General features: G+C 36.7%; 1 protein-coding gene across 1 annotated transcript in view; it reads right to left on the bottom strand.

Moving 5' to 3' along the window:
* Nucleotides 1-983: 983 nt before the first annotated feature.
* Nucleotides 984-19,854, bottom strand: part of ighd (immunoglobulin heavy constant delta) — a 99,659-nt gene continuing 80,788 nt past the window's right edge. Inside the window, 11 exon segments of the mRNA XM_053338408.1 lie at nucleotides 984-1,082; nucleotides 1,319-1,467; nucleotides 1,579-1,866; nucleotides 2,040-2,117; nucleotides 2,120-2,599; nucleotides 4,047-4,322; nucleotides 4,439-4,753; nucleotides 4,850-5,146; nucleotides 5,259-5,576; nucleotides 10,855-11,160; nucleotides 12,237-12,301. Of these exon segments, the coding sequence (XP_053194383.1) occupies nucleotides 1,074-1,082; nucleotides 1,319-1,467; nucleotides 1,579-1,866; nucleotides 2,040-2,117; nucleotides 2,120-2,599; nucleotides 4,047-4,322; nucleotides 4,439-4,753; nucleotides 4,850-5,146; nucleotides 5,259-5,576; nucleotides 10,855-11,160; nucleotides 12,237-12,301 (2,581 nt within the window). The 3' untranslated portion in view covers nucleotides 984-1,073.

The raw sequence follows: 19,854 nt of genomic DNA, 5'->3' as shown, positions 1-19,854 counted from the left end.
GAGAAAGTATTTCTCCTGTATTCATGATGATGTTTGGTTATTACTTATCACTGGGTCATATGGACACACCGATGGGGTCAAGCAAAGGAGGGGGCTTGGCATAAGAGGATGGGTGGGTATGGGGGTGTTAGTGAGGGAGACACTCTCATGCAGCCTGCTGGGCATGGTGCCCTGCTTCCCTGTTGCCGGCCCCTTGGCACTTAGACTGGCAGCAGCAATGCTGTGACTCCATCCCAGCAACAGCATCACAGATTTGGGCTGGCTGCCACGGTGTCCCCAGCCAATCAGGGCACACACAGTGCCAGATCACTCAAGAGGTAGCCAATAGTAAGTCTGGATGTGCTTAGTGTCATCCCTCCCAGATGTGAATTCCTTTAAACCCACAAGGTACACAAATGCAGACACAAACACGCAGCTCTAACTCAAAGACAGAGTGCACACACATTTTCAGTGTCTCTGCGTGTCGATGGAAAGGAGAAGACCTACAAAGTGTGTTTGTATTTTCAAGTGAATGTACCTCTGTTCACTCTTCAGTAAGTCCAGTTCAGACCCGTCAGTCTTCAAATGACTTATTTCACATAAAGGTGGCAAGTCACTGCTGCATATAAATCTTTGTCTCCCCCTTGTGGAGTATATGAATAATGCAGGGGATGTTGATATTGTCTCACAGTATACTGTTGTACTAAGCATATTACTGAAGAATAATTAAGTTTAAAGTATATTATGATTTAATTTATTGCAATTCATGAGGCAAATAATGACAAATGTTGCTGTTAATATTTGACTCTTTATTTGTCCAAATGCAAGAACAAGTCCAGTGAATATTTTTTTTTGACATTGGTATTTGAATTTTTAAGTCTTATTTAAAGCTTTATTTACATTCATTTGTTGTTGTTTCCTCCTTTCTCACACACATGCATTACACACATACATGTCACATCAAATATAAAACTGAAACATAAAAAGAATAGTGCCAACAAGGTTTGTATAATGAAGTTGAAATATAAAATCACAATCAGTTCATAATACTTTTCAAAAGTCCACATAAAGTAGGAGCTGTCCTGTGGTCATCATCATTTAGTCTAAAAGGAAACAACAACACAGGGAATACATCAGGATCTGGTGGAAGTTTGGCTTTGTATAACAGTGTATTAAAAGTAATTTCATTCAAACCATTGAAAAATATCAATATTGGATGCGTTTAGAGTAATGAATATAGTAAACATAACAGGGATGACAAAACCATACATGTGAGATGACATAATGCCCTGTGAGATTACCTTAAAATACCAAAAATGCTACAACACCTGTATCTCACCTTGAATAGGGTAGCCAAGACACCGTAGACTATGGAGATGATGAACAAAACGAGGAACATGACAGCCATATACCAGCTTTCCACGCCTATGTCCTGGTTAACATCAGCATGCATAATGTCATCTAAGAAACCGCAGTCCTCCATGATTACTGTGACAGAATTAAAATGAAACTTGTCAGTTGCTGACTCACAAATGTGTGAAATAGATGGTTAAGTATGAGAAAAATGAATGTGTAAGAAAGATCAGTGGACTAACGCACCTGGTTTAGATGTATTCAGAGAAAGGGTGATGGTTGCGTGTGTTACCCTGCAGGTGTGGACTGCCCCAGATAACCAGTTGGATCGGGACAGATGAAGGCGGCTTTGGATGCTGAACTTTCCATCTGGGCCTCTGTGGGGTTCACTGGTGTTGTAGTCCAACAGCTCCTGTGTGTCGTCAAGGAGCCAAGTGATGTTAATGGAAGCAGGACTGAAGCCAAACACCAGGCACAAGAGTTCAGCAGAGCCCTGGAGCAAGGTGGCTATAGGTTTGGTGGGGGTCACACTGGCTGCAAAATAAAGTCATGCATGGTTATGGAGGATGAAAAATCCCGGAATATTTACAAAGTAGGGGAGTAAGAAGACCCTTCTTGGAAATTGAAAAAACCCCAACACATGATTAGCAACACCGAGCTGAAACTTTTAAAACACTACAGTTTTACAAAATGTTAAGTCTGCTCACCAAACACATCCTTTATAGTGCTTTTAAAATACGTTTCAGATGATTCATGCTTGACAACACAAGAATAAGTGGAATCCTGGTACTAGTCACAACCAGCATCATGGAAAATATTGTTTCTAGCTGTTGAGTTTCCAATGTTATCTTGACTTCTCAAACTATGCACAACTCTAAACATTCACAAACAGCAATAATGAATCATAAAGAATCTACTTGATGCTATGGTATATCAGTACCTGTGCTTTTGCTTATATGGTCCTTGTAGACTTGGTTGGAACATTTGTGCTTTCCCTCACAAGATACTTGTTTATATGTGTGCCAATCTTCTGCTGACACACTGAGGAAGCTCCGCAAAGTTTCTGTCCCATTCCTGTGACTCTCTGGTGGCTCCGTACGCATATTTGGAGAATAACTGCTCCCACCTACTTTCCAGGTGATGGAGAAATCACTGAGATGAGAGCCAACCAGAAGGCAGGTGATAGTCACTTGTCCCTTGTCCTGAAGCTGCTGGACGGGCGGTCCCCAAACATACACACCAACTGTCTGATATGATGGTAGAGTTACTGAAAAACAAAATAAAAGGGTGAGGAAATGAAAAAACAGAGAAATATATATGTTTCAGATTCTTGAAAGAAGACATTAATATGATTATGGAGGTTGTTTTAATTGTACCTGAGCAGCGACTGATGTTCTTCGTGACATTTGTATTCAGAGACCCATCAGACACTTGACAAGTGAATACCTTCCCTGTTTTCCAGTCTGTTTGGGGGACTTGTAGTTGACTGGTTACTACCACAAGTCCATCTGCAGCCAGACTGATGTCAGTAGTGTTTTGCTGAGACTCATGAAACCACTCAATTTGAGGGTTGAAGCCCTTTCCAGAGCATATGAGTGTCTGTGGTCCTGACTCATCACTGGGAAGAAGCAGCAGCTCCACTGATAGATCCACTGAATGAGAAATAAATCAGTGCATTACTGAATCAATGTATTACAGATTCATAAAGTAAAAAAATTAACACATCAGATCAGCTGTCATTAAGAGAAAGAAGAGTAATTCCTCTCACCAAAAATATTGACGGTTGAACTTGATGAGATGTTTCTGTTGGTGAAGCCTAGATTCACTTTGCAGGTGAAAGGTGTGTCTTTTTGCCAGTACTCCTTAGGGACAGTGAAATATTTACTGGTTGAATGAGGGCCTGGGGTTTCAGGAAGATCAACAAATTGTTTACCAGAGATGTCAGCGTTGTTGGCCTGAAAGGTGACGTAAACGTCACTGGAGGAAAGTTGTGTGATGACACATTCGAGCACAGTTCTGTCTCCCTTCAGTATATCTGGGAGAAATCTCCTGATCTCCACTGATGGACTTGTAACTTCAGCTTCTGGAGGATAATGACAGGAAACAAAGCAATGTTTTTTTTGAGATCTTTCACTCTTAAAACACACCTGATTTATTTTTTGTCTCTTTCTCTTACTTGAAACAACGACAGTCTCTTCAGCGGATGGGAAACATCTATGTTCAGCTTTACATTTAAGAACCGTCATATTTTTCCACTGACTTAAGGAAACTGTCAGATTGCTGATTATATGAGTTGAGTTTGTTTCCTCGTTCACTTGGCTATTGGGGTGAGGTATGTTATCCAACAGCCAGGTCACGTTAAAATCAAAAACAGTGTGGACCAGACAAGTTGCTTTCACGTCAGCTGCTGCCATCATTGCTGTCTTGAAGCTAGGAATCTCCACATGAATGTAAGGAGGAGCACTTGAATGAGCTGAAAATTTGAAGTACACAAACACAAAAAGAATCATCAAGCAAGACCAGGTCATGTTTAAACTACATTGAAAAAGTGCATTTGAATTTTTACATATTAATATTATATTTACATCATAATTGAAATCCAGCATAAATCATTGTATGACAGTGGACTGAAGTAGTGATTCTCTGCCTTATTTTACGTGCACTGATGCCCTTTTGAACTCAATTCATTATAGATTATTTTTAATTAATTGTACCTGAGCAGAGGCTGATGTTCTTCGTGACATTTGTATTCAGAGACCCATCAGACACTTGACAAGTGAAGACCTTCCCTGTTTTCCAGTCTGTTTGGGGGACTTGTAGTTGACTGGTTACTACCACAAGTCCATCTGCAGCCAGACTGATGTCAGTAGTGTTTTGCTGAGACTCATGAAACCACTCAATTTGAGGGTTGAAGCCCTTTCCAGAGCATATGAGTGTCTGTGGTCCTGACTCATCACTGGGAAGAAGCAGCAGCTCCACTGATAGATCCACTGAATGAGAAATAAATCAGTGCATTACTGAATCAATGTATTACAGATTCATAAAGTAAAAAAATTACAACATCAGATCAGCTGTCATTAAGAGAAAGAAGAGTAATTCCTCTCACCAAAAATATTGACAGTTGAACTTGACGAGATGTTTCTGTTGGAGAAGCCTAGATTCACTTTGCAGGTGAAACGTGTGTCTTTTTGCCAGTACTTGTTAGGGACAGTGAAATATTCACTGGTTGAATGAGGGCCTGGGCTTTCAGGAAGATCAACAAATTGTTTATCAGAGATGTCAGTGTTGTTGGCCTGAAAGGTGACGTAAACATCACTGGAGGAAAGTTGTGTGATGACACATTCGAGCACAGCTCTGTCTCCCTTCAGTATATCTGGGAGAAATCTCCTGATCTCCACTGATGGACTTGTAACTTCAGCTTCTGGAGGATAATGACAGGGAACAAAGCAATGTTTTTTTTTTTTAGATCTTTCACTCTTAAAACACACCTGATTTATTTTTTGTCTCTTTCTCTTACTTGAAACAACGATGGTCTTTTCAGCGGATGAGAAACATCTATGTGCAGCTTTACATTTAAGAAGCGTCATATTTTTCCACTGACTTAAGGAAACTGTCAGAATGCTCATTATATGAGTTGAGTTTCTTGTGGGGTTCACTTGGTTATTGGAGTGAGGTATGTGATCCAACAGCCAGGTCACCGTAGCATCAAAAACAGTGTGGACCAGACAAGTTGCTTTCACCTTAACTGCTGCCATCATTGCTATCTTGAAGCTAGGAATCTCCACATGAATGTAAGGAGGAGCAGTTGCATAGACTGGATGAAGAGAAAAAAAGTTTTGCCAAAATATTAATGTAATCAAAAACAGTTCATTAAAAAAAAACTATTCATCAGCAATCATTCTTTAAATGTAACTGTACATACTTACATTGACATATATTTATTGATTTTTCAAACTCTTTGCTGTTGTGGCTGGCCTTGCATGAAAATGTTGAACCTTTTTTCCACTCTGTCTCATTTGGCACAATCTCACTGCTTAGACTGAAGGTCTTCTCCACTTCCACCACACTCTGCAGCTTCCTTGTGGTGTTCTCGATGTTTAAATTTTGGTTGTCTTGTTGCCATGTCACACTCAGTTCGTCTGGGAAAAAGCCACTTAGGATGCAGAGAAGTCTAACTGCTGAGGTCGCAAAATCACTTTCCCAGACAGGATATAATGTGATATTTGGAGCGATAACTCGCGGTTCTGAAATAGAACAGAGATTATTATTTATTTTCTTGCACTATTCCACATTGTTTGATGTTTTTAAAACTTATAGTTGATTTGACCTATTTAGTCATACATACCTTCGGATTGTAGTCAAAATTCTGAGTGTAATATCTTTGCATTAAGGCTAGATGGCAGAGTTGTACTTTTACAGTGTTTGATATCTTAAAGTCAGGTGGAGATAAGGCTGGAAGTCTGTTGCACATACGTTGCAGCATGACAGAGCGGAGTGATTATGGCTAGCAGCAAGCGGAAGCATTGGGTAACACCCAGGTCCCAGAAAAAGTACCAAATACAGAAGTGAAACACTGCACAGAGCAACGGTGCATCACACACACCAGGTGTTGGGTGTGGTTGTGCCAGTAAGAGAAACGCCATGCACATTTTAATATCTCAGATCTGTTTACATATGTTATCTCATAGCTATTACATGACCTCAGGTTACTTTGCTTAAGGTTTTAGTTCTCCAGTCTATTATTAATAGACTGGAGAACTAAAACTCAATTTGCACATTGGGTTGAACATGGTCTGTTGATTCCAGGTGCTGGGGAGGTGACAAACAAAACTGATAAATGTATAACACAATATAAAAAAGTTAAAAAGAAGAAATAGTACTGTTATGAGTATTATGTAATGAACATTCAAAGGTAAAACTAGAGATAAGAACATTTTTTAAACAGTGGTAGAGAGAAAAAAGTTGGAGGTGCAACTTGAATGGTTGTCTTCATTTAAACATTTATTTTCAAAAAGACAAAGATTTTGTGATTAGATTAAGAAAAAGAGCAAATGAGATTACTTACATGATAATATGAGACTGTAACAAACAATACAAGATTTTTTTTATTTCTTTTTTTTGTGGGGGAGGGGGGGTGTTGAGGGGTTGGGTTGTTTTAATTTTCCCTTTAAAGAAAGTTCACATTATTTCATTTGACCTGAAAAGAATAAAAAAAAAATATGTGTCAGTATAACTGCAACAAAATGATCACATGCTTTCTGTTTGTCAACATTTAAATGTGTTATTATTGCAAATGTATTATATGACTGATGCATTTGCACTCAAGGTAAAATATAGTTGCATCATAAAATATTATAAACATAAAATCCTCAATCTGGCCTGAGCTCTTTATAGGGATGCACCATGAACAAACTGTTCCAACTGGCTTCTGTTTACTGTGTTTATTTGTTTGCTTAATTAACTAATGAGAAAACAATGAGATAGAATTAAACACACAATAACAGCAATGCCTGCTATACACAGCACAATTCATTATAATAGCCCCAAAGGTGAAATAAATATTATTACTGAGGGAACTCACAATGTTATCTGATAACTGAGATTTGGCTTTTTACTGTAAAGAGTCTAAAAAGCAATTTAATAAAAGAATGATGTAGTGGGTAATTAAAATATCTATAACAGCACAAGATGATGTCAAACATTCCTAATGAATTATGACATTTAGGTTGGTAGTTATGATGATATTATCATATACATATTATATCGACCACATTTCTTTAATAACAACAATTCCTATGTAACAAGGTGGTTACATTGAAGATGTTTCTATATTTTCTATATTTACTTTATTTATTCTAGATATTTCTGTGTTATTTACAAAGTTGTCTTTCTCTCATTTAGTTAGATTTCTGCACAACTCTAACATATAAAATTATTATTACCTTGAAAGCAGTGGTTGCAATGCTGAACAGCAGGGTGATGATGAAAAGAAGAATGAAGGTGATGGCTGTGCTCCCCATGTCATCTTGCTCTTGATCTTCTTCTGCCCCTATGGCATTATTCCATTTGCAGTTCTCATTATACATATGGTAACCTGGATGCACAGTAATAGGTCAATTAATACTCAAGATAATCCACACCCAGCTTTCCACAATAGCTCATAAGACAATGCCCAAGTAATTATCTTATTTCTCCCATTAATTCTTCTATGTCTGAAAGGAGGGTGATATATTCTATCACCTCACAGGTTAGAGTGTATTCAAATATAAACCAGTATGACATATAAACAAGACAACAACTCTGGCATATATCCTATTACTATTATGAGGGTACCATGAGGCCTAATAGTCAAGTGTGTCCTTCTAAGATGTTGATTATGTTAGTTAAAGTGGTTCTATCACGACCCTGAATTGCTTTTGAAAGACTCCATTATTGGTGTGGCATGCATTGCTCAGCTTTTGAATAAGTATTGTTATCTATTGACTGACAGACCACAGGGACTGAGTTAGACCTTGACAACCATCTCTCTTGTGTTAGGGGTGCAAGACCCAGTAGAGGAAACACAAAGACAAGTCACAGAGACAGTGTTAATGCACCAGCACCAAATTAAAATAAACATGTAATGTGATTTTAAAGATTGTAATTATTTCTTAAATGTAGTCAGGTGTATGTTTTGTTATTGTAGTAAATAAAATGTAAGGTGGTGTAATAATTGATGATGGGATATGTTGTTACTGTTGCTATGTTTTAAAATTCAAAAATGCTGATCTAAACCTAATCTGTGGTGCATCACACTGTGACAGTACAAATTCAATAAACATGTAGCTCCAAATAAAGACATGAACTGCATGCGACATACAACAACAGAGTTGCAACTTATTTTTTTTTATTTTGATTTTAAAACTGCATTAAAAAGACAAACACAATGTCATATCACAAGCAACAAACATTTAACAACAAACAGCAAAAGACACAGCAACACAAAATCACATCTAATGGGTCTTGCACGTTTCAGGCATGTTCATTTGGAGGTTGACCAGGTTGGTTTTTTCAAATGTATTGTACACAATGGACCTGACGATGGCGTTAGTTGTGTTAAACAAAGTTTCATGGTAAACTACACAACTATAGACTTTGTCGTTCTTTCTCCACTGAGCAAGGTTGACTAATAACTGGCTATAGACATAATAGGTTCCATCGGTCTCTATTGGGGTTGTGGTACTGACAGTGGTATTTTTTGGTGGCTCATCATCAACAAGCCAAGACACCGACACCTCCTTAGGTAAGAAGTCTTTCACATAGCAAGTCAGGGTCACCATGTCTGTTTTAGCATGTTCTACTGGAGGCAGCATGAATACCAAAGGACGGTGAGTTTGTGATCCTGCAAGCATAAGAAAAAAATTAGGCCTGTCGCTACAGAGAGAAGTAGCCACTGTATGACATCAAATACACAAAATGACAGTGGGAGTCAAACATAGGATTTGGTATATAATTATAGTATATAAGGTGTTCTTACCAATCACCCTTTCATATTTTGTCTGTATTGGGCGCATTAGATTGTCATGTTGAACAAAGCAGATGCGTTCAAACCCTTTGGTCCACTCTTCAAGTGTGGTGTCAAGTGAAAGGTTGATTAAGTTTTGACTTCCAGTTTTGGGGTTTGATTCTTCAATCATGCTATTTTGATGCTCGTCTTCCCAGTAAATCGTTTCGACTTTTCCCTTGTTTACCTTGACTTGACATACTAGAGTTCCTTTTTTATTTAAAAACATTTCCTCCATTGTGGGGCCAATGATCTTTACTTCAACATCTGCTTGTGGACATCCCTGACCTGGTTATGTCAAGTGAAGCATTAATTAACAATGATTGAATGATTGCACATGGCTGCCAAACAGTTAGATTTTGATTTTGATTTGATTTGATTTTGTTATTAACGTGTCATGCACCAGAAGTGCCTCATGCACCAAAACAAAAGAAGAAAGGAACAAATAATAACAAATGATAACAAACCAGATAACAGACATTAAAGCAATTAAACATATAGACCGTCCTGACGCTTTTCCAGGCTTCAGATACATATTTAGCCAACTTAAAGACATTAGAGTTAGAATTGACATTAAATTGACATAATATTTTAAATTCTTAAAAATGACTCACCTGACCCAGATGTAGATGTATGTTGGTAGGTCACGGTTGCATTCACAAATATATCACCGCTTCCATCTTTTCCCTTAAACTCACATGTGAGCTTCGTGTCAGGAGTCAGATCCTCAGCCTTTAGCACAAGAAAACTTGATGCACTGTACACCTTTGTTCCATTTGGGGTCGTTACTCCATCATTCACTATTTTGATCTCATGTACTTTCTCGAAGTCATCCTTGTCATCTTTAAACCATTTGATCTCATACTCTTTTGGTGAGAAATCTTTGGCAAAGCAGGAGAAGGAAGCCTCGCTCTCTCCCTCAACAGAGGAGGCCAACACTTTAATAGTTGGTCTACTATAGAAAGGCTCTGAAAAACAAACATATACACAAATATATGTATGCGGAAGCCAGGAATAATATATATATATATATATATATATATGCAGAAGCAGAGGTAAACAGTTTGCTACAATGTCCATTTAATCTAGACTTTTCTGTACAACTAAATTTTATGCAACTTGCACTTACATTTGAACATACTGATTGCTTTCCTCAAATTAACACTTAGCTTGTTATTCGAGTGTGCAAATATTATATTTCCATTAAAAAAAAAGTTTTGACAGTATATGCTTGCTTCTGCATATACATTGATTGTTCATGCAAGCAAACACAGGTTCAAGATTTTTTATAAACAGTGAATGTTAAAAACATACAGAGGGAGTGAAAGCGGACAGAGATCAGGAGTAATAAGAACTATTATGCAGATAGACAGAAAGAAGCAGAACACTTTGCAATAATCTGCTCTTGGACAGATGAGAGACAATCAGCAGCTGAATATAAATGAGCAAGCTTCAGCCTTTTCATTCCACCTCACGGTTTGTTTTTCCCGCTATTCCTACTGATTCTGAAATTTAAAATATTTGAAGATATCACGCTATTTCATATTTTGACAGTTCTCCAATAACATTTCTTAGGGAAAACCAACAAAGCAAAGTAAGAACATAAACTTTCTGTAAACAAACTACAGCAATAACACTGACTTCTAATTGTATTATAGTTTCTTTGTCATCTTTTAGTCTTCTTTCATTTTGACCTGGTAAAGCACTCTGATCTGCATTTATTGCATTAACTGCGTCATATAAATATAATTATTACTTAAAATGAATATAACAGTTTCTTTGTAAGTTATCTACTAGTCATTTGACATATTATTAAAAAACATTTTTTTATAAATGCACAATTTAATTAAATTCAGTTTGACATTATTCATCAGTTATTGATTACATTTGATTTATAAACCTTACAATTGTTGCATCATTCTAAAATATATCAATTACAAAGTCATTTGTAATAATATATAACATGGAATGAGTCTTACCTTTTTTACGGATGTCTTCAGTATGAACATTTCCTGCTGGATGTGTCACGGCACACTGATAAGCCTGCTTGCTATCCCAGTCCTGTCTCCTCACTCGAACTTGACTGACTCCCGTATAAACGTTTCCTTTCTGTGCTGAAGGATACTGAATGACATCCGTCGAGGGCAAGGCAACACCATCTTTGTTCCATGAGAAGGTCAGTGAGGAGGGTGTGAAGCCGGTGGCGAGGCAGCCAAGAGTGATCATGTCTCCGGTCCCGGAGCCACATGGTATCAGGGGAAACAAAGTTGGCGCAGTCGATGAAGCTAAAAAAGACGAAAGACATGTAATTAACAAAACAAAATAACATTTCATTTCAACATAATTGCAATTTTTCAACAAACATTCATTACAACAAAGAAATTAGTTGATACAGTCGTATAACAAAGCACAGCATGAAAGCCTTTACCTTTTAAAATGTTGAAATTAGAAATATCAAGTTCCCTCCATACATGAAGCTTTGTCACTCAGTCCAATTTATTTAGATATTTTTTGTTACCCAGATAATCATACTCAAATAAAACAATTTGTGTGATCTTGATATCCCATAACGAATAGGTAAATCTCTTTCAATGCATAACTTCATCTACAACAATAATTATTTGTAATTTTGAAATTTCAGCCATGTCATATTAACCGTGTTCTTTTGTCTCAATTTAGTGATTATTTAAGAGATCAAAGAGTATTGCAGCCACATCAGTAAACAACCATAAACCGTGTTGACCGCATATTACAAGCATATTATTATTACGAACAATTTGTCACAAAAATGGATTTCTTTTGTCTTAATTTAGTGATTATTTAAGATATCAAAGAGTATTACAGCCACATCAGTAAACACCGATTAACCGTGTTGACCGCATTTCACAAGTATATAAATATATCGTATTATTAGTAGGAACAATTTGTCACAAAAATGTATTTTATTTTGTTTCAATTTAGTGATTATTTAAGACATAAAAGAGCATTCTTACCTGATGAAACAGTTACTGCTGTACCTTTCCCCCAGTAGTCAAAAGCACCGTAGTAGCACAGTGCTGAATCTACTTAACTGTTCGTATAAAAACGTTCTACTAGCCTAATAGTAATCTACTGGCCTTTGTAAAATAATCTAGTCTACTCTTTACATCTTACATAATTAATCGATAATGTTATAAAATTCACTTGAATGACCAAAATATCAATTTTCCAAAATATCCATCATTATGTCCTACTGAGAATATCAATGTTTTGACTTTTCTCATATTAAACACACTTTGTTTTACATTACGTTTGGTTACAGTATAACTTAAACATAACTTTTAACAGTCTGAAACTAGATTTTAAATGGTACATATCTTACCTGATGTTACTGTTACCATAGTGCCTTTTCCCCAATAGTCGAAAGCCCAGTTGTCACAGTTAAGTGATTCAATTGGCACTTATCACAAAAACCCATGACTATCCAATTACTTCATGACATACAATGTGGTTCAGGAAACCATTGAAATCAAACTAAATTATAACTGTTGATAGACTTATATTAAATGAGCAGGAGTTTTAAACTTTTGAGCGATTCTTTGTCGGACTATGAAATGCTATTGGTTTCCTTATCACTAGCAAACAGTTGTGACAACATTAAAATTATTATATACATTTTAATGATGTGATTAGGAATTTCTTTCTCTAATCAGAAATAATAAAAGAACATACCTGAAGTGACGGTGACCATTGTGCCTTTCCCCCAGTAGTCAAAAGCGTAGTCACAGTCTAACAAATTGTGAGCCACTGCATACAAAAACCTGTTCCCAGATAACTACACTTTCTACAAGCTTATTCCATACTATCTACTCTCTGACATATTTTTGCAAATTTGGATTCCGAAGATAATAGAAAAGATGATTTTCACCACCAAAGTTTCAACTGTTCATATTAACATTTACCATATTCTAGAGATAATTAAGTGTATGGTGTCCCAACTGGATATGAACTGTTTTTTCTAAAATTAAAAATCTACACATTAAAGAAGAAAATAGGCTTGGCTTACCTGATGTAACTTCAACTATCGTGCCTTTTCCCCAGTAATCAAAACCATTGACACAGTGTAATTTGCCAACACATCCAACATACAAAAACAAGTACCTTAAAAATGCCGTTGATCGGACAGAGGATTAAAAATGCTATATTAAAAAATACAATTAATACATTTTCACTATGAAAACAAAACCTGCTTTTTTTACCTGTTGTGACAGTCACTGATGTTCCTTTTCCCCAGTAGTCAAAGTAGTTGTCACAGTGACAAGCTTCAATAGCACTTTAGGACAAAAACTACTTTATGGCTTGTATCATTTAAATGATTCTTGTAATTATTCAGTAAACTACTGTATATACCTGTTTACCCAAATCTTTCTTTTGCTTTCATCTCAGATTACCTACCAGATTAATTTCAAATAATATCAACATAAAGTAAATGATAAACCAGAAAATAATGAGTTTTGAAATAATTTGATAATTACTTACCAGAAGTTACTGTGACTTGTGTCCCTTTTCCCCAGTAGTCAAAGTACACGTCACAGTGATATATTATGATCTGCTTCTAACACAAATACCTGCAATAACAGTTTAAACCAATAATGTTTCATAAAGCATTTCCCAGTGCAGAAATTATTAACCATTTCCCTTGAGATAGTCATTTCCTGTGGTCTGGGTTACATAAAATTAAGTACATGTGTTTGCCAACGGTTAGTGTAACTTCCTCTTTATGAACTCTCCTGACAGCGCACATTCCTGTTTCATGGGGTTCACACCAGCAGATGAATTTGATCCAACTGAAATATAATTAAGCCTGATATTACAATAATTGTTGTCTAATTTCAAGACTGCAAGTGTATTTCTTATGATGTAATGGCATTAACTGTGAAATGAATCTTACAAAATGAACATTTAGGTAAATATAAAGAATATGTAGCACTTATCTATAACAGCTGTTATAACTAAACTGTTTGTAATGTGACACACATAGGCCTACACAATTAATCAAAGTTCCCTTTAATTTTATTATTGATATTTTGACCATCTTCAAGTCTTCCCTGGCAAATACCTGCATGAACCCTTAAAATAGGGCCCAGTGTCTACGCGCTGCACACCCACCAGGTTCATATTGGACTCTTGATAATGCGCCCCTTAATTAAATAACAGTAACATATGCGCCAATGACTTTAGACCTGTTTTTTTTGGTCAGTAGTGCAATCGCGTTCCTCTGCCTCAAAATAGCAACGTGCCACCAATGCACCTGACCACACCTCATTTTGAGACCAACACACCCATAGGCTCACAGACTGATGCAAGTGCATTTGCTATTTAGACAACGTGGGTGCAGGGCGAGAAAATGACAACAACGGGGGAAACTAACAAAGACACATGCGCCATGGCCGCCATCCGCTGTGCGCCAACTGCAAGATGGGGCCCTAAGAAAGGCAAAAGCTAATTATCACATTATCACACAGCTAATCTCTAGCTCCCTTACAAACCCACTTAAATTTAGGAAAAAAGTACATGTAAATAAAAACAAGTCTTGTGGATCTTTCCCTCCCTCTATCACATGTAGTGACTGTTTAATTGATAAACCCTCAGAGATTTGTGATGCTTGTAATGCACATTATGCTGCTGCTGCACACCAGTTTGACACAGTATATTTTGGTCTTGTTTTCAGTAGTCAACCACTGCATCATCTGTCCTCAAACCACTCCTCTCTGTTTACACTGCAGCCGTTCACATCCTGTTAAAATAGGTTCTTCAGGACATAGACTGCAAGAAATCAACTGATGAGGATAAATTAGATCCTTATTTCTTGAAGTTCTGTGCTCCTTACATTGTAGACCAACTTACATATCTATTTAATCTCTCAATGTCCTCTGGAGCTATACCCCTGCTCTGGAAAAGTGCACATGTAGTACCACTTCATAAGAAAAATTATGAATTAAATCTCAATAAATCTTGGCCGATTTCCAAACTACCCTGTCTTGCAAAGGTCCCAGAATCTCTGGTCAATAATCAGTTCAAATTATTCCTTTCATAAAATGATGTGTTGAGTCCTCAACAGTCAAACATAGCACTATACTGCAATCACATCAGCTACATGACTATTATGTGCTATGGGCAAAGCAAAATACTGTGCTGCCATATTTGCTGACTAAACTAAAGCATTTGACACTGTTGATCACTGTATCACTGTCTGCTACTATGAAGACTGAAAGATGCTGAATTTGACTTCAATTCCCTCAAATGGTTTCAAAATGACCTATCTCACTGACAGCAATGTGTGACTCTGGGGAAGTATCACTCTGCTTCTCTTACCATTAACAAAGTGTGTTCCACAAGGCTCAATACTGGGACCTGTCCTGTTCACTATTTATATATCAATAACATTACATACTCCATAACAGATTGTAACGCCCATCTTTACGGAGATGATACAGTTCTGTATTGCACTACCAACACCACACACTCAGCCATTAAAATCCTCCATCATGCCTTTGAAATATTAAAATAGTCACTAAGACCAAATACATGGAATTTTCAAGATCAACAAATATCGGCTCATATCGGCTCAATATATAGCTCAGTCTATCACTCTGCACCCATCACTGCACTTTATATGAAAAGGTGGGATGGGCACCTTTATCTGTAAGACAATATATAAATTGCACTTCTGAATCCATAATCACGTTGACATTACTTACTTTGGTGACCAAGGTTTGGTTTGGCTCCCTGGTTGATGACTCTCCTAGCGAGATGTTTTTTTTGGCATCTAATTCATGTCAAATCATTTCTTTTTTATTTCTGTGATGGTCAGTGCAACATTCGGGACAACGTTCACAATATGGATAATTTTTTCTCATTCTTTGTCTTTCTCAGGACTTTTAATTCCACCACTTACATGAGCTACTAAATAATATGGTATTTTGAGGGTGTCATTCATGCTAATTTACTTTTCTCAAGAAGGCGTATTCATTTAGAACAGGTGGGATTCATCATGTTTAAGCAGGTTTACAACTGTTTCCTGGTGAGTGTTTGGCATGCAGTGGTGGACAGTAACAACGTCAATTTACTTGAGTACTGTACTTAAGTACAGTTTTTGAGTATCTGTACTTTACTTGAGTATTATTTTTGATTTTACTTTCACTCCACTACATTTGAAGGACAAATATTGTACTTCTTACTCCACTAAATTTCTATTGACGCTCTCGTTACTTTTGAGTTTATGTCAGCTGATGATTTTTTTTGTAAAAATTCTGCTGATTTGCATAATATTTGTTTTAGTCGTATTGCCGTACCTGTCCTATTGCAAAGTAGTGAGAAGAAATGGAGGAAGAAACTGGAGAAACTCCCACCGAGCACCCGTGGCCTTATCTCAAACCCATGTTTGAGATTTTTGTCACAAAACTGATTTGTTTGAGTTTAAATGTTTGTTGTGCTTACCGCAAACAAATTATATCACAGCCTACAAAAACTCGTCTTTGAACCTGAAAAAGTATGTCACGGTAAAGTAGCTACTAACGTTAGCTAACTTAATGTTTGTTAAATTGCCGATGAACATTTTAAACGTAATTGTATGTGCTTTAGTATCATAGTTGCCATTTTTAAACGGTTTAAACATATGGCAACTGTTGCAGTGCAGTTGAATGATTAAGTTGACTTTCTGTTCATGTTTTTTATACAATTCATATCAAAGAGTCCAAGGTAGGGGTTAGGTGTGTTGAAATGGAATTGCTGTACAATATGAAGAAATTAAATTTGTTGATGAATGCAGCTGAGTCTGTGTTCTGAGGCCTTATTTGTTTTTTTTTTTAACTATAAACTGAATCTCTGTAGCAGAATATATACATATACATATATATATATATATATATATATATATATATATACTTTAAGCAAATACTTTAGTACTTTTACTTAAGTGATATTTTGGCTAAGCTACATTTACTTATATTGGAGTAATATTTGACAAGGAGTATCTGTACTTTTACTCAAATAGTGAAGTTGTGTACTCTATCCACCTCTGTTAGCGTGGCACACTCGTACAGGTCTACCGCACAAAAAAAAATTAGGAGAAATGTAAGATAAGAATACGAGAAACACGAGAAATGATTAAACCCTCTTGAGGGGTGCAGTGGCAGCTGGTTTCTTGGCAGGGCAACGATGCAACACAGTAAAGTCAACTCTTCGGAAGGCAGCGAGTTGTAGAAGTTATCAGCTCCTTCGTTTACTCACCTGTTTGTGCCGTGTGGTGAGCCTGTGTATAGAAGAGACATCTATGAACACCAGAGAGGCAGCCGGTAAGACGCCAAACATTTTAAAGACTGTCTTCAGCGAATTGTGTGTGCTAGCGCTAGTTAGCCACAAGGGTTGCCTGGTAACGCGTGGCTTGATCAATTAACTCCTTAAATTCCAACTCGATGATTCATATTTAGAATCTGTTCATTGTGAAACTGTTTATTCATGGAATATTGATTTAATTCATGTATGGAAGGTTGGTTGAAATGCATAATTTTACAGGCTACATACAGGGGTGCATTAATGAATGGGCTAACCAGGGCTACAGCCCCAGGGCCTCCACCATGGGGGGGGCTCTAAAAATTGAGAATAATTATGTAGGCTAATGAATACTCGACCGTAACGCACATGACGCTGCACTACAGTGACATCTGGTGGTAAAAGTGATGGGGATGGTGCGATCATTGGCCGAAGTGAAGTATTGTGCTGATGTAATTGTGTGTGTATATGTTGGCTCATTTGCAAAAGTGAAATGCACATAGTTAATGGTACATACATTGTACAATGATACAAATAAATGGCACAGAGCCAAAGATGACCTTGTATTGAGTTTTTATATGCAAAATATAGTGTGCCAACCACTTAGGGATGAGGGGCTCATGAAGTCCTGTAGCAGGGGTGTGGGGTGGGGGGGCTGCTCATAAAGTTCTGTAGCCCAGGGGCCTCCAGTGATGTTAATGTGCCCTTGGCTACATAGTGTAATTTAAATACTAAATTGAATTAAATTATTGTAAAAATTGTACGTTTATGTTAAAATGCAGCTAATGTTAAAATACAGGTAATAATAAAATACAGTTACCATTTAAAGGTATTAAAATGAATTCATTACCTGATATATCAACTAAACGGTGCACATGCAAATAAAGTAATAAAAAGGAAAAGCTGTTTTTTTTATTGAGTGGAATCTAGTCAAACTCTGAGCAGATGGGTTTGTCTCTTTCAAGTGGAGAAGCTACATTGAATCTTAAGGACATAACTTGACAATAACTGTAGCACAGGAGGGTTCTCACCCCCAGTCTGAAACCCCAGTCTCCCAGGTCCCCAAACCCTGCCTGATCTACTCAGCCAAAGACTCAGCTCCATACAGACCTGCAGGTTTGACATGTCTGCTCTGTCGTGTCTGCTCTGTCATACATGACTGCTCTGTCATACATGACAGAGCAGAGGAGATAAATGGAGACGGTAATATAACCTTGTTAAGCTATGAGTCCCAACCTGTGAAGTTTATGCTTTTTCTCTCCCGAAAACAAATGATAAAAAAAATATGTATGAAATAAATACCCATAAAAACCCACTATTTTTTTGTGTTTTTTTTCCGAAAACTGTATTTGGATTCAGCTCCACCCTTAGTCTTTACTCAAGACTTGTTAATGAGAGGAAGGAGAAATTATTTGATGAGTCAGTTGAGCCTCATATTAGATAAAAAACTAAGTATCTAATTATGTAATGTGTCATCATCATGTATTATCAGTTGTGGTGTCAGAGACTTTCAGTCAGTTTCAGTTTGTTAACAGGATATGGAAGCACCTGTTGTGGTAAAGATTGTTTCCTGAGTGTTACATATTTATTAACCAGTAAGGATGTTGAAAGCCACAAGTCCAAAAAGTACACACATTTTCATCTTTAGTTAGTTATATCTTTAAGTTTAAGAATGTTTGAGTACAACGCTGTGTGTCTCAGTATGAAAGTACATTAAAAGCTATTAGTAGCATATAATAATTCATGTGAAAATGACGACTTACTGAATCTTTACTGTATTAACATTAACTCACATTTATAACATATACATTAACTCACATTTGTAAAATATTATACATAATTCACTTGACACCAAATGAACTATTAGTGCAAAAAAATCTTCTTTTTTTTGCTGTCAGTCTGTTAAATATGTCCAGTTCTTTACACAGCAAGCAAGGCGAGGTGACACTATTATCAAGGTTTTGTTTTGTGTTGTTGTTGTTTGAATCCCTCATGACTGCAATTTGCGTCTTCAGTACTCTATCCAATATCATATTTCTGTGATAATCTAATAATTTTAAAAACTTGCCTGATTTTGAGAATAACTGTTAAGGCACAGAGACTTTTTGCTTCAATTCAGTTCGAGGCAGGTTTTTGTATTACCATATATCACTGTGGCTGCCCCCACACAGTATCACACACTCATACAAAAACTTTGGCCTGTATAGTGTGTGGTCAGTGTTTGTACTCTATGTATCCAGCAGGTTCATATTGCAGTAACTTTTGCTATTACTATTAACTATCTGTTTTTGCTCAGTTTTATTCCCAGTGTTGTACTTTGAAACAATTTCTAGGCTTTTAAATGTGTTTAACTTTGTTGATTTTTTTAACATACCCAATGTCTCATGATGTTCTGACACAACCCCTTAAGATCATTATTATTGATTAAGATCAAGATAATTGTCAATCTTTAAACATGTCTGCTTTTCTTAAGAGGAGTTTAGTTGGACATGGCAGTAGTGAGCAGTCTCAGTTGTTTTCCGCACCAGCAGTATACACAGTATTTCCTTTTTCAGTGGCAGGAGGTTTTTGTCATAGGATGTATCATTGTGGCCGCTACTGTATATTGCACACTGATAAAACCCTGTACAAAAACTCCACCCTGCATATCACACCACACAACACAA

Source organism: Scomber japonicus, chromosome 18, assembly GCF_027409825.1.
Source record: "Scomber japonicus isolate fScoJap1 chromosome 18, fScoJap1.pri, whole genome shotgun sequence".
Lineage (NCBI taxonomy): Eukaryota > Metazoa > Chordata > Actinopteri > Scombriformes > Scombridae > Scomber > Scomber japonicus.
The sequence above is the reverse complement of the archived record's forward strand: the minus strand, read 5'-3'. Positions and strand labels throughout refer to the sequence as shown.